Here is a 15,376-nt window from a genome sequence, read left to right on the forward strand (position 1 = left end):
ATTAACGAGAGAAACAAAGTATTATAACATATTACCTGCGTCTGACCACATTGCGCTGAAATGAGCTATTACACAAAAAATAAAGTCCTGCCTCACAGTTGCAACAAACTTGACAAACATAAACAACCAGGTGTTAGCAATTGACGTGTTCAGACTGCCCCAGTTTTCAAATAGGCATATCATTTGTTAGACGATGTACTGAACACATGTCAGCTCTAAGTTTAAATGTACACCATAAATTTGCAGTTGCAGTGGCATCTGACTTTTGACAGCGAACCCATTCTTCCAGACGTTAATAAAGATATCAAAATCTGCTCTAGACAACACTCAGGCATAAGACTCAACATACTGAAAGCCATAGAAATACACAGACAACAGGTTTTCCAACCCACTGTGACAGACTAAAGGAACAGATAGTGAATACAATAGATCATTTTCTGTCTCTTAAGACAAGAACCTCACACCGAGCGAGGTGGCGCAGTGGTTAGCACACTGGACTCGCATTCGGGAGGACGACGGTTCAATCCCGTCTCCGGCTATCCTGATTTAGGTTTTCCGTGATTTCCCTAAATCCTTTCAGGCAAATGCCGGGATGCCCTAACCCGAGCTTGCGCTCCGTCTCTAATGACCTCGTTGTCGACGGGACGTTAAACACTAATCTCCTCCTCCTCCAAGAACCTCACAAAAAATGATAAACACAATTTCTTTCTCTGTCTCAGCTCAGACATAAATACACCCTCCTTCTCATTCCACTATCGCGATTTCTCTCTCTCTCTCTCTCTCTCTCTCTCTCTTTTTCTCTCTGTCCCAATACTTCCTCCCATTAACCACCCCCCCTCCCTCCATACCGTACACACTATCACTTTGCAGCGGATGTTTAAAGTGACTTGTATGCATAAATTAAAGTAATATGTTATTACTAGGTTACAATCCCAACAAGTGCAAATTACACACTTTGCAAGAGAAGTAGTAAATTGTAACGAGTATTTTCAGTCACTCTTTGTTAATAAGTATGTCAAATCTAGTTTTGAATATGTAAGAATAAAAGACATACATTTTTAACTCCTGTACGTAACATTTGATTTCAACAAATAGTATGAAATTCAGTGCTGCACCTGTCTAATATCGTGTAGGGCCCCGCCAGCACGCAGAAGTGCCGCAACACGACGTGGCATGGACTCGACTAATGTCTGAAGTAGTCCTGGAGGTAAGTGACACCATAAATTCTGCAGTGCTGTCCGTAAATCCGTAAGGGTACGAGGGGGTGGAGATCTCTTCTGAACAGCAAGTTGCAAGGCGTACCAGATACGCTCAATTATGTTCGTGTCTGGGGAGTTTGGTGGCCAGCGGATGTGTTTATACCCAGAAGAGTGTGCCTGGAGCCACTTTGTAGCAATTCTGGACGTGTGTGGTGTCGTATTGTCCTGGTGGAATTTCCCAAGTCCGTCGGAATGTACAATGGACATGAATTGATGCAGGTGATCCGACAGTATGCTTACGTACGTGTCAACTGTCAGGGTCGTATCTAGTAGTATCATGGGTCCTATATTACTCCAATTGCACACGCCCCACACCATTACAGAGCCTTCACCAGCTTGAATCGTCCCCTGCTGACATGCAGGGTCCATGGATTCATGAGGTTGTCGCCATCCACTCGATACAATTTGAAACGAGATTCGTCCGAGCAGGCAACATGTTTCAAGTTGAACGATTCTCTTCAGTCGTCATTGCTCCCGTTGTTGCGGGCTCTTTTTCCGGCCACAGCGATGTCGGATATTTGATGTTTTACCGAATTCCTTATGTTGACGGTACACTCGTGAAATGGTCGTACGTGAAAATCCCCACTTCATCGCTACCTCGGAGATCCTGTGTCCCATCAATCGTGCGACGACTATACACCATGTCCAAACTCACTTAAATCTTGATAACCGGCTATTGTACCCAGACACCTGTTGTCTTTATATAGGCGTTGCCGACCGCAGTGCTGATTTTGCCTGTTTACATATATCTGTATTTGAATACGCATGCCACACCAGTTTGTTTGGCGCTTCTGTGTATATACCTCATTTGAGCCACGTAGTGCACTCATAAACTTCGGAATCGTTCAGAATGTAAGTGCATATGTGGAAGTTTTTCACCAATGCAGAAGGCGAAAGGTAAAATGTAGGTAATATATTAAAATACTTTATTTCTGTCATTAAACCAGCCTGAGACACTTTTCTCGTAAAGTAAACTTCAGTTTCCTTCTGTTACTGTTAAGTGAGAAACTAACAGTTGTAATGCCCATTAGTCTGCAGGGTCATTGAAAATGGACCTGTAGCTCGTAAACAAGTTGGACAGTAATTGCAAAATAAAACTATTGAGCTCAAGATGAAATATTATTAATAAATGTATCTCCGATTTAAACAGATTATCTTGGAAACGAGCTGTTGAGTTCATGAAAAAACACTTTCACAATAATCGGCGTCTTTCTTAGGGATATTTCTGGTATTCTTGACTCGTCAAACAAGCCAGTAACCGTGCACTCTCTCCCTTTGTATCCTGCAATGCTCTATGGCCCCATTGGTCCATCGTGTCCAGGATCTGCAAAGCTATGCGATATTCCAGTAATTATCGTGCATCCTCAGTCACAGACAACGTAACTCTGGAGAATAACAAAAACTAAATGTGTTGTGGAAACAGTTCCATGTGGTTATTTTAAACTAGTGACTCGAGTGCCCATGGTGCGCTTACTGTTAAGCACCGTCATTTTGAATCCACTATGCAAAGAAATACGAATGCAGCTGCTTGTAGATATTGATCAATTTGCTCCTGAAAAATGATTATTGGTTTGGCTAACGCGTCACACAAGGGTAGTTTGTCATGATCTGTCAATATGACAAAAAAATGCTTACTCTCTTTATCTATGCAGTCTGTTCAGTGCTTGATTCTCCACGCAGGTGAAGCTCCACGAAAGTTTTGTAAAGAAGAGATTTCGAGTGAATTGGAATTGTTATAACATTGTTACATGGTGATGAAAATGTCGTAGTTGCCGGATTAGTTACTATGCAGAAAAAAATGCTAAACTGGAGAGAGACAAAGAGAGAAAAGAAACAGTTTTGTATCACTCTCCCCCTTTGTGACACAAGACCTCCAATAAGCTGAGATATCCAGTACTTCTGGAAGCTGCACTTTTTTTAGTTACACATCGTACAAATTAATGTGCGGCAATTTCTGCATATTTCGCCGTTTCTCCACGCTATCGCGACCCCGAATATTCCGCCAAGAAAAACGCTTCCAACGCTCAAGTTGTAAGGAGCAAAACGTTCGGGCTCACCACGGGGAGTAGCTGTCGTCTCAGCATTAGACTGACAGCCAGAGAGTGTGCAAATAGCGTAACTGTGTCTCTGTTCATTGAACGATACAGCTACATGTGGCAGGACATACCGCAGTCCGCGAGCGCGCTTATCCCTTATCGCAGGGTTTATCAGGCAAAATGTTAGGCTGAGATAGGCGTTGCACAGTTTTGTTAGTGCGTCGCAGAGCTAACGTTCACCGCTTTTAGAACTGTTGCTATGGCGTACCAAGCGAAACAGAGAGGGAACTATTTTATGGGCGCGTCCAGTTCGTTCGAGAATATCGACGTCGATTCGGACACACCCTTCATATTCCAGAAAAGCACCAACGATTCCACCACCCCTCCAGTCTTCGAGAATAACACTGTGAATACAGGAGAGAATCGAATGCTCTTTGTGTTGTAAGTTCCATTCTATGCAGATGTTACGTTGGTTTGTTTAGGAAACCTGCCTTAACACCGCAAGTGTTCTTCATCTGCAATAACAAGAATGCTCAATAAAGTAAGTGTGTGTGTGTGTGTGTGTGTGTGTGTGTGTGTGTGTGTGTGTGTGTGTGTGTGTGTGTGTGTGCGCGCGCGCGCGCGCTTGGTAATGTGATGTCTCTTCTGTAAAAGGACATTTAAAATAGCGAATGAAATATATGGATGTGTGCATATTTCAAACTGCCATTATCCAGCGAAGACATTGATACTTTCTCTTACACCGAAGGTGGAGGGGGTGGGGATATCTTATTCCGAATGAGTAGTGACTTGTGCCTAATAATTTAACTCGTAGAAGTCATAAAAATGGAGGCACACCGATATGTAACCCTTGAGGCTACTGACTTAGGTCAAGGATGATACAAGGAAAACATCGTTTTTTGCATTTAACGACTAGAGATCCAAAATTGATTACTGAATGGCTAAAAATTGTCTTGCGATGCTATCTTCGCTACGAATTGTGATGGTGTTGTTCAAGGATTGAGCGTCATTAAACATTAGACGTTTCATGTAGCGTAGGATATTTTGTTCTGAAGTCACAGTAAAAACAATACTACAAAGGTAAGAAGAGTATCACAAAGAGCCCAAAACGTGTTATTAATCTTTTTACTGCATATAAATGATCTCTGTTATTGCCGGCATCCAAGCTGTTAAAGATCTTCAGATTATTTCCTAGCTGTGACGTGTTATTACTTTCTTGGGGCTGATTGTTTCAGATCGACTTACTTGATGTATTATATTTTGAATACTAGGTATAATTCCTTCTTTCGGCAGCTTTTATAGTTAACTGACAACTAGTATCTTGTTTGCAGAGGTGGGAGGCCGGATATGGAGCTGGAGTCGTTGTACGGGGACTTCGCCATGGATGAAGAACAGGACTTCTACGCGTCCTCCAGCCCGCTCAAGAGCGCATCAGCCGTGGTACGTCTTGCTTGCTGCCCTTAAATTACTTGTCAAATAATTTTGTCCGTAACGCGCAGTCATTTGATGCACTGTCTTCGCGTTAAGCGTCAAGAAAGATATTTCACCGTATTATCGTGTGCAGTGCATGCACAAAACAATAGAAAAATATGACTTACCACACATTTCTTCAAATTTTTTTACACATAGCGTTGTTCTTAGGTTAGTTTGAGCAGTTGCCAGAGAGCGCCAGAAAACAAGGCGTTACTGCGCATGTGCAGCTGCGATGACGTAGAAAGCCCATGCTTGGCGTTTGCTCTGCTCATACGCTTTTCGTGGCATTGCTGTTTGGTATTCATGCGTGGTGGAGCATCACGTATGCATGTGCACCATTGCGGCATGTTGTTGAGAGGACATACGGAGTTGTACTTCGAGCAACCGTTTTTTCATATCCTACCCAGAAAAGGAATGCAAATAAGGAAGCAGTTATTGGCATCATACTCATTTCAAAACTAGACCCTACATCTCAAAGTACCCTACCATTCTGCTTTGTGGTGACTTTGCATAATTTTTTTTACTCATACTCTGCAATATTGTTATGTAGCATTTCCAATCAGGTTTACATCTACACAGTACTGCAAAAAGCTAGTAAGGAGGAATACAAATTTCTTGGAAAAAAATAAAGTTCCTTGTGTAGCGTGCACTGGAGCAAACAACAAATTATTCCACGACTATTTCAAACTCTATAAAAATAAACAGGTTATCTGTGAGGCTAAGAAACTGTACAGCTTGCAGTTTATATTCTGCTCTAGGAATAAATATAGAGGCATGTGGCGAGTTAAAATGATAAAATCACAGTGTGCTGCCGGTCTAAAATTTACCATTGAATGGCATTCCATGAATCCTACATGTAAACAACACAAATCAAGAAATAATGTCAAGCCTAGTGGAAGTACTAGTCAAATGTCTTGTGATCGAAAAACATTGTTTCACGGAAGGCAGATTTCTAAAATACTGCTAAAGCTGTCAATATATTTGAAACAAAATATTTAATGCAGTACTACTGACTAAATTTGCCTGTTTAATCAGCTTCAAGTGCATATCTATCAATGTTCCTACGTGTATAGCATTAAGAGATCTTACAATGTCGTAAAAGAAACAGTACATCAGACTCTACTTCAAGAACATCGGAATTTCGTAAAACGTACTAAAACACGTTTATACAGCTTTTCTGAGTGGTTTTCGGTATGCCAGTTTTCTTGGAGTACCAGTACTGTATTATCTCATGTTTGGTTTTTATTATGTATAATGCCATACGTGCCAAAAATGAAATGTGCATTTGAAATTGAACGAGCAGTTGAAACTAGCCAATAAATATACTGACTGCCTCAGCGGAAAATATTAATATAACAAAATTTCTCTAGTAAACCGACAAAACAACTTCATTAGTATGCAAGATGCTTAACGGTTGATTGCTGATAACGTGGAAATAATATAAAATGAGAACACTGAAACTATTAACTTATTTTAGTCTTCCCTGGTTATGGGAATGTATATTAATTCAGTTGATGGCTCCCGGCCACAGAACTCTGTTTTGTTTTCATTTGACGTCTGAGCTGTAAACGGAGAGAACAGCAGTATCAGGAGTCGTATACACGGGTCACGTGGAAAATGACCCTCACCCTCCTTCCAATAACAACTCAGATTGCTCTGCGCATGTGCAAATCGTACAGCTTGGACACACCAGAAACATTTTTCCGAGTACAATGGCTCAAATGGCTCTGAGCACTGTGGGATTTAACTTCTGAGGTCATCAGTCTCCTAGAACTTAGAACTACTTAAACCTAACTAACCTAAGGACATAACACACATCCATGCCCGAGGCAGGATTCGAACCTGCAACCGTAGCGGTCGCGCGGTTCCAGAGTGTAGCGCCTAGAACCGCTCGGTCATCCCGGCCGGCTTTTTTTTCCGAGTAAACGCCTAGGTACTTGCTGCTACTGCTCATACGACTAACAGTCACACTTAAAGTGGCCAGAAGCTGCAAAATACACTGCTAATGCGAGAATTCAGCTCTGCACATGCGCACGAGCGCACTGGCAACTGCTCAAAAGAACCTTTTATCACGGCATCGATGGACATTTGTTCATACTGCTAATGATTTTAAATACCATCTCAAGTACAGTGCATAGCTCACTTTCTACCGTTATGCTAGATGACAGAATATTCCTCGTGTTGACACTGGTCGACATGGTTGGGCTAGTTGCTGAAGTTCATGTCCTTCAAACCGTGACTAAACGAGTTGCCTAAAGCGTGTAGATTCTTTACTGTTTTAAACAATTTCCTTGTTGGGGAATTTCGGGCGCATATATTCTTAGCGAAACACTCATCATTCCGCAGCTGACGGCAGAAGTCATCCAATCAAACGCATAAACTTCCTTGATAGTTCCCTCAACATATATTGCCCATGTTCTAGTAAATACCAAAATACAGACTTAATCATAATCCTTTATATAAGGCCATCAACTGCCATGGTTCTGTCCACAGTGCGTTCTTCACAGTTAAATGAAATATCACGATCGCTGAAAATTTAATTTTAGCCTTCATAACATTTTCGTAACCAAAATATATAAATAGCGAACCTGTCCACAGTTTTATTACTTTCGAACATACGCCTGCTATACAAACCTCTTCCAGTCATTTCTGTCGAGTGCGTTCTCGGTTGATGTTCAGCCTAGCTATATCATCTCGGATGTTGTCTCACCACCGTTGTCTTCTTCCTCTCGTTTCCACTATTGTACTAGAGAATGTCTGAGAATGACATTCTTCCAGCTGAGCCTTCTCTTCTTTGACAATGTCAGGATGTTTGTACGACTTCCGTATTTTTAAATTTTATTTTATTCTCCGTTCTTTGTTGTTATTGTCTATTACAGACCCAAAAAGTTTTGATAATATTTTTTCGAATATTAATAGTTTTTCTTCATCTTTCTTCTTGTACATTAAAGCTTAAGTGGTGGTGTTGTGGTCTTCAGTTGGAAGACTGATTTGATGCGCTGTCGATGTTAGTCTGTCTTTATCTCTGCGTAACTAATGTAACATATATCCATTGGAACCTGCAGTTTTACAATGTATAATATTACTGGTAAAATATTTGAAGTAAATAATTAGTAATCTTTTCCTTGTTGTTTTTGTTAGTTACCCTCAGTCCATAAACTAGTTTGTTGCCACTCTTCACTCATTCTTATCCTGTGCAAATCTCTTCGTTTCTACGTAACAACTACAACCGACATCCTTCGAACCTACTCACCTTGGTCTCCCTCAACAGTTCTTACCAACTCTCACTTCCCTCCATTAGCAAACGGATGATTCCATGATGCCTCACGATGTGTCCAACGAACTGATCCCTTCTTTCAGTCAGATTGTGCCGTAAATTACAATTTCCCTACTCGATTTTGCACCACATCATTAATTACACCATCTACCCATTTATTTTCAGCATTCTTCTGTAGTATCACATACGGAAGCTTCTGTTCTCTTAATGTCTGAACTGTTTATCGTCCTCTTGTCAATTCCGTACAAGTGTACACCCCAAAAAAATATAAGGGGCGTTCAAAAAATTTCCGTTCGAAGGCCATGCAATCCAGAATCGATACGCCAATCCTGCAAAATCGCCGTGATCACTGAGGCAATCATGCCAACGACGCACACGGTTGAAGATAACCTTTTTGTTAAACACAGTGTCCTGTTGCGAGGAAAAGTCCGTAAGTGCCTGCTATATATCCTCGTCCGACAAGAGTTGTCGAGCTTTTAAGGTCTTTTTTAAGGGACCGAAAGCATCACAATCGCATGGGGAAGGATCAGTGTATAGGGCGGGTGCTAGAATATCTTTCCACTTGAGTTAGCGTAACTTCTGAGGCATGCTGCCTCATATACATCCTTCGCTATCCGACGGATGTCTGCCGGCGTTTGTCCGCAGGCAGCCAAGGAAAGAATAACAACACGTTGGCCCTGTTTCAAAGCATTTGGTAATAACGTCTCCATACTTCATTTCCGCATTTATTGCACGCACGTCGGAAAGACGCGAATGCCGTACTAATCCCTTGCCTCCATGTAGGTGCTTACATACCTGCATCATAGTCGTGCTACGTTGTATATACACTGCAGCAACGCCCTTGAATGGAAACTCTTTGATCGCCCCTTATACCTTGAGAAAAGACTTCGCAAAACCTATGTTTATCTTTTCCTCAAAATATTGATAGAAACATAAAGGTCTCTCTTCGCTGCTGCTGGACAAGCGTGTATTTCTATATCCGCTCTGTTGTGTTTACTAGAAAAAAACCCTAAGTTCTTGAAGCACTCAACTGGTGAGAGTGAATCCATCTACGGTGAAAGGTGCATCACTAAGATTTTCTTACTAATGGCCAGATATACTGTCTTCTGTTCAGTCTTCTCTTCAGCTATTGCTGGTTAAATTTAATTAACTTGTAGTTCATTAATCTCAGTTTATTTAGCTCGAACTGTAGTGATAAAACTCGTTATTATCGGTATAAATTTTCTGTCCGGTATGCAGTTCAAAGCTGTCACCTTTAGAAAATGCCAAGGAGTTCTAGAAGCACCAGCGTACTTATGTTTCTTGAGTCCACCAGCCGAATGTCTCAGCGCGCTACCCACATTATGTACGCGCATTTATTGTCAAAAATACTTCCCCTTCAATCCCTGACCTACGATATTTCCGAACCGGGGCGAAAACTTGATAGTGCCCCCGCCCCCTCTCCCTCTCCCTCTCCAGCGTTTGAGGTAGGGCGTCAAAACTTTAAAAACAAAATTGTCAAAAATATTTTCGTTGTGTAGCACACATCTTTCTGAAGCGTTTGCTATATAAAACATGTATGTTCCAGGAAATGTAAAACATGTTATTTGGTCTTAAATGTGCTAAAGTGCAGTGCCACGCCTCTTCACACAACGTTTTTCTATCGCACGTCGCTGTATTTCGCTCTGTGGAAATCAAACGTGTATATTTTGTAATGGAAGCCATCACAGTGGAAATTAAAATATCGGGTGGTACCTCGCCTTCTCCCAAGGGATCGGTTAGATATCCGACCCCCCCCCCCCCCCCCCGACCCCTTTCACCCTTAAAAAACCCACAATTATTATTGGTTGGAATTGTTTGCGATCGGAAGAATAAGAACTCTTCAGAAAATTTGCACCCTTTAATTCCTGTTATCTAATAACTTTCTATTTTGAGTGACATAAAATTAAATGTAGGAAAGATAAAAGCAGTAAAGAGAAGAGGCAAGCAAAACAGTACACATTCCTTCAATCCTTAGGTCCCAGCATTTTTTTCTCTCTCTAATCTTGCTACAGCTCTACACGCCGTGCTTTCCTTTCTGCGAAAGAATCTATTACCTTATCAGAGTTCGTCATACACTTTGTTACATGAAAAATCAAAACGTTGTTGTCTAATACTGAAACAACTGTTAGTACGAATAGTAGCCAAGACTGGTGTGGTTCCTCAACTTGATTACGTCTATTTTGTCACTGTCTGCTAGGTAAAACGAAACGGGTCGTTCTAATATTGCAAAACTTGTAACACACGCCAACTAAGTAAGACAGTTTTGGCACAAATGTTCATTTTTATCCACCTCATTTTCATAACTAATACGGTAGAATATAATTAACGAGGTACCAATATCAAATGCCTATTAGGCCTATTACAAACAAAAGTTTTATATTAGGAAATAGTTTCAAATTTTATTCATATGCTCCAGTTCCTCAAGCACGACTTCAGAAAGTAGTAGTAGTAGTGGTAGTAGTACGAAATTTATATATAAATTTGAAACCGTCTTATTCTACATATAATTTGTGTGATGTCCCCCGTTTCTTCTCCTTCTTCCTCCTAACAAACAATCTTGTCATCACCAATTTTCTAACTATTCCTGCCCACGTCAAAACTTATTGTCCGGTTAACTTCACTAGAATAGAATTAAGCGGTTGCTAACTGGGGACTGTACAACTGGCCCTTAGTAGTGTAGCGATCTGCCGAAAATTTTCTGTCAATTTCATTTTCTTGGTTACACCGAGAAGATATGTAATCTTTCTTACCTGTTATTTTTGTTAGTCGTTTATTTCCACTTTGTTAGTCTGAATCTACGGATTTCACTAAAATCACAACGACGCTTATCATTCGCGCAGCCAATCAACCACATAAACAAATAGCGATTGGCATTCACCCGTTGGGGTTTATTCATCTCACCGTCAGCTCCTATAGTCACGTCCCCATTTGTCTGCGGGAAAGTTTACTTCTAGATGCGACGGGGTTTCACCCGGCATAGACATTACGTAAATTATGCAACGCATTCAAAAATCAACTTGTGATTCGTTAGAATGTGCTCAAAAATGTTCGAAAACCAAAAGGAACGCGTTTCAAAATCAAATGAACAATCAATAGACCAACGTGCGCTTGATGCTAGGCGCTTTGTGAAAGATTTTTTTTTTTTTTTTTCCTTCAAGTATACTACTTCGGCGCCCCCTAAAATTGCCGCTTGGGGCAGATATTCTGGTTTTGCTCCATCTTAGATCCGGGCCCTTTCCCCTTTCCGCGCACTAAATCTCCTTACTATTTTCCCAGATTACAGAAATTACACTCGAATGTTCTGAAAAAGTGTGTCAATGTGAAACACTTGGTACTTTCACATACAGACGGTGAATTTATAAAACCGTCCTCCAACTGTCGTCATGGATCCATTTCTTTGAAGTTATGTTGTTTTTTCTCTGTCATAAGCTCAGAAGTCGGAATTCGTAATCGTGTACAGTTTCTACCTTTTTCTGCCCTCACACCACTTCCTTTCCACTCTGTTCCAGTCTTCGCTCTTATTCACACATTCCTTCACTCTAACACTCCATGTGCGTCTCTCGGTTTTCTTCTAGCCTGTTTCGGTATCTGCTAACTCTCGTTCTTCTGACCATCTTATTTTTGTCTTTTCTGTGATACATTGCATGTGCTTCTATTTCATTATTATTTCTCTCGGCGTTTCATGCCAGTCAGTCCTGTCCTGCGTCTTTGGAATTCATGTCGCAATTCGTACCCTGCAGCCCAGCCTTTTTTAATTACCCAGTTCTCCGACGCTTACGCGTGTATTGGAATAAAATCTGCTCTGTATCACATTTGGTATTTGTTTGCTTTTGGTGGAACATGCTTGCTCCAGTTCAGGATTCCTACAATCTGCAGGAATCCATGTGCTTGCCTTTTCATTTCACTTATCTCCATATCATTCCTCCCGTAGTCTTCTATTACGCTCCTCAGGTAATTAAAACTTCCCACTCTCTTTAGTACTTGTCCTCTGATACTTATATCCGTTGCCACTCTCAGAAGTCGGATTTTTGTTACGTTCCAAAATATAACTATGAAAAACTAGCCAAGCCGATAGATCGGCGTCTCTTTATATTTCTTCAGAATTCTATATTTACTACGGCATCATCACATTTAGTGAAACGAATTCGCCAGTGAAAGGTTTAGGCGATCGTTATTGAACAGAGATAGATTTGAAACTTCCTGGCAGATTAAAACTGTGTGCCGGACCGAGATTCGAACTCGGGACATTTGCCTTTCGCGGGCAAGTGCTCTACCAACTGTGCTACCCAAGCACGACTCACGCCCTCACAACAAGGTTCGCAGGCGAGCTTCTATAAAGTTCGGAAGGTAGGAGGCGAGGTACTGGCAGAAGTAAAGCTGTGAGGACGGGGCGTGAGTCGTGCTTGGGTAGCTCAGTTCGTAGAGCACTTGCCCGCGAAAGGCAAAGGTCCCGAGTTAAAGTCTCGGTCCGGCACACAGTTTTAATCTGCCAGGAAGTTTCATATCAGCGCACACTCCGCTGCAGAGTGAAATTCTCATTCTGGAGAGATAGATTTGTCTGAAAGTAGAACGCACCCCGCTGGGGACAACGCTTTTCCAGTTGCGAGGATATTCCCCCTCTGCCGCTGCCAGATGTTGGAGTGGAGGCGCCCGTCCCTCTTTGGCTTCCGAAAGTTGTCTCCACGCGGCATTGCCGTTCCGTCGCTGCGGGCGGGCGTGAGTCACGGAGGAGTCGCCCTCTCAGCTCTCGTCCGCAGACGCAACTGATTTATAGCGCGCTTAATCAGCCGCAGACGACTGAAAGCCGTCAACTTTTCACTGGGCCCAAGCTATATAATAGAGTGGGACACTGCTGTTTTCGGCAGTATCCCTAAATCACTCAGTGCGAATGCTGGGATGAATACTTTAACAGAACCATGGTGATATGATTCTACATCCTTCCATCAGCGTTAATACTTTATCTCTACTGACTTTGACTAGATATTAAACATTAAGTTCCGTTAACATATAAACTTTTTCTAGCTGTGATACCGCATCTTTGTTCTTTTTCCTGACAGTTATTCCTTATCTTCACGGGTCCGCAACTTAATTCTGGATTTGTTGTTGTTGGTGTGGTCTTCAGTCCTGAGACTGGTTTGATGCAGCTCTCCATGCTACTCTATCCTGTGCAAGCTTCTTCATCTCCCAGTACCTACTGCAACCTACATCCTTCTGAATCTGCTTAGTGTATTCATCTCTTGGTCTCCCTCTACGATTTTTACCCTCCACACTGCCCTCCAATACTAAATTGGTGATCCATTGATGTCTCAGAACATGTCCTACCAACCGATCCCTTCTTCTAGTCAAGTTGTGCCACAAACTCCTCTTCTCCCCTATTCTATTCAATATCTCCTCATTAGTTATGTGATCTACCCACCTAATCTTCAGCATTCTTCTGTAGCACCACATTTCGAAAGCTTCTATTCTCTTCTTGTCTAAACTGGTTATCGTCCATGTTTCACTTCCATACATGGCTACACTCCATACAAACACTTTCAGAAACGACTTGCTGACACTTAAATCTGTACTCGATGTTAACAAATTTCTCTTCTTCAGAAACGCTTTCCTTGCCATTGCCAATCTACATTTTATATCCTCTCTACTTCGACCATCATCAGTTATTTTGCTCCCCAAATAGCAAAATTCCTTTACTACTCCTAAGTGTCTCACTTCCTAATCTAACTCCCTCAGCATCACCCGACTTAATTCGACTACATTCTATTATCCTCGTTTTGCTTTTGTTGATGTTCATCTTATACCCTCCTTTCAAGACATTGTCCATTCCATTCAACTGCTCTTCCAAGTCCTTTGCTGTCTCTGACAGAATTACAATGTCATCGGCGAACCTCAAAGTTTTTACTTCTTCTCCATGAATTTTAATACCTACTCCGAATTTTTCTTTTGTTTCCTTTACTGCTTGCTCAATATACAGATTGAATAACATCGGGGAGAGGCTACAACCCTGTCTCACTCCCTTCCCAACCACTGCTTCCCTTTCATGTCCTTTGACTCTTATAACTGCCATCTGGTTTCTGTACAAATTGTAAATAGCCTTTCGCTCCTTGTATTTTACCCGTGCCACCTTTAGAATTTGAAAGAGAGTATTCCAGTCAACATTGTCAAAAGATTTCTCTAAGTCTACAAATGCTAGAAATGTAGGTTTGCCTTCCCTTAATCTTTCTTCTAAGATAAGTCGTATGGTCCGTATTGCCTCAGGTGTTCCAACATTTCTACGGAATCCAAACTGATCTTCCCCGAGGTCGGCTTCTACCAATTTTTCTAGATATGGCAGTGATAAAATGCTAAAAAATCTAAACGAAGCTTGCGTGGCTCATGAGATGAGGATCAACACAACAAAAACAAACACTATGGTGATTGGTAGAGGGAGGAGGCTGGCAAATATTAATGTAGGACAAGTTTACGAACGGAACATGCTGCGGGTGAAAAATACGCGGTGTTCAAAAAGTCTCTCCGTAGTGCCGTATGATTGTTAGCTGCGCGTGCCGTATGGTTGTTCGCCTGCACAAAGATAGTGCAGTGTATTCTGCACCCATTCATAGGAGAACTTGTGTTAAGTAAAATACTGAACCGTTATTTTCAACAAGATGGTGCAACCGCGCATACAGCTCGCGTTTCAATGTCACTGCTTGCCGATGTTTTTTGGTGGTCGCATAATTTCACAGGGACTTTGGCCTCCACGATCGCCCGACCTAACACCACCTGACTTTTTCTTCTGGGGTGCAGCGAAAGCAACTGTCTATAAAAACCGTCCAAAATCCATCGATGAATTGAAAACTGCAGTATCCACTTTCACTGCTTCTGTTACAGAAGAAATGTTACAACTTGTGTTTGGAAACATGATTAGATGAATTGAATTGTGTATTCAACAACAGGGGGGACACTTTCAACATTTAATGTGAAAATTTATAAGTAAAAATGAATATTCAGTAAATTAATTATTTGTATTTCACTGTGTTTCATTTCGGTATGTTCACTGCGGCATACGGCACGCGTGGCTAACAATCATACGGCAGTGCGGAGAGTCTTTTTGAACACCCTATAGATCCGCAACTTATCTTGTAATTGAAATAAATGGTTGTAGTTTCACCATAAAAATTCAAATGGCTCTGAGCACTATGGGACTTAACATCTATGGTCATCAGTCCCCTAGAACTTAGAACTACTTAAACCTACTTAACCTAAGGACAGCACACAACACCCAGCCATCACGAGGTAGAGAAAATCCCTGACCCCGCCGGGAATCGAACCCG

General features: G+C 41.6%; 1 protein-coding gene across 2 annotated transcripts in view; it reads left to right on the top strand.

The window, feature by feature from the left end:
* The window catches only part of LOC126260016 (ETS-like protein pointed), an 840,855-nt gene that overhangs the window by 61,928 nt on the left and 763,551 nt on the right, over window positions 1–15,376 (top strand). For both annotated transcript variants that reach the window (XM_049957178.1, XM_049957179.1), the window contains exon 2: window positions 4,627–4,735. In XM_049957178.1, the coding sequence (XP_049813135.1) occupies window positions 4,643–4,735 (93 nt within the window). In that variant the 5' untranslated portion in view covers window positions 4,627–4,642. The remainder of the gene's footprint in view (window positions 1–4,626; window positions 4,736–15,376) is intronic.

The sequence above is a fragment of the Schistocerca nitens genome, chromosome 5, assembly GCF_023898315.1.
Source record: "Schistocerca nitens isolate TAMUIC-IGC-003100 chromosome 5, iqSchNite1.1, whole genome shotgun sequence".
In the NCBI taxonomy this organism is placed as follows: Eukaryota; Metazoa; Arthropoda; class Insecta; order Orthoptera; family Acrididae; genus Schistocerca; species Schistocerca nitens.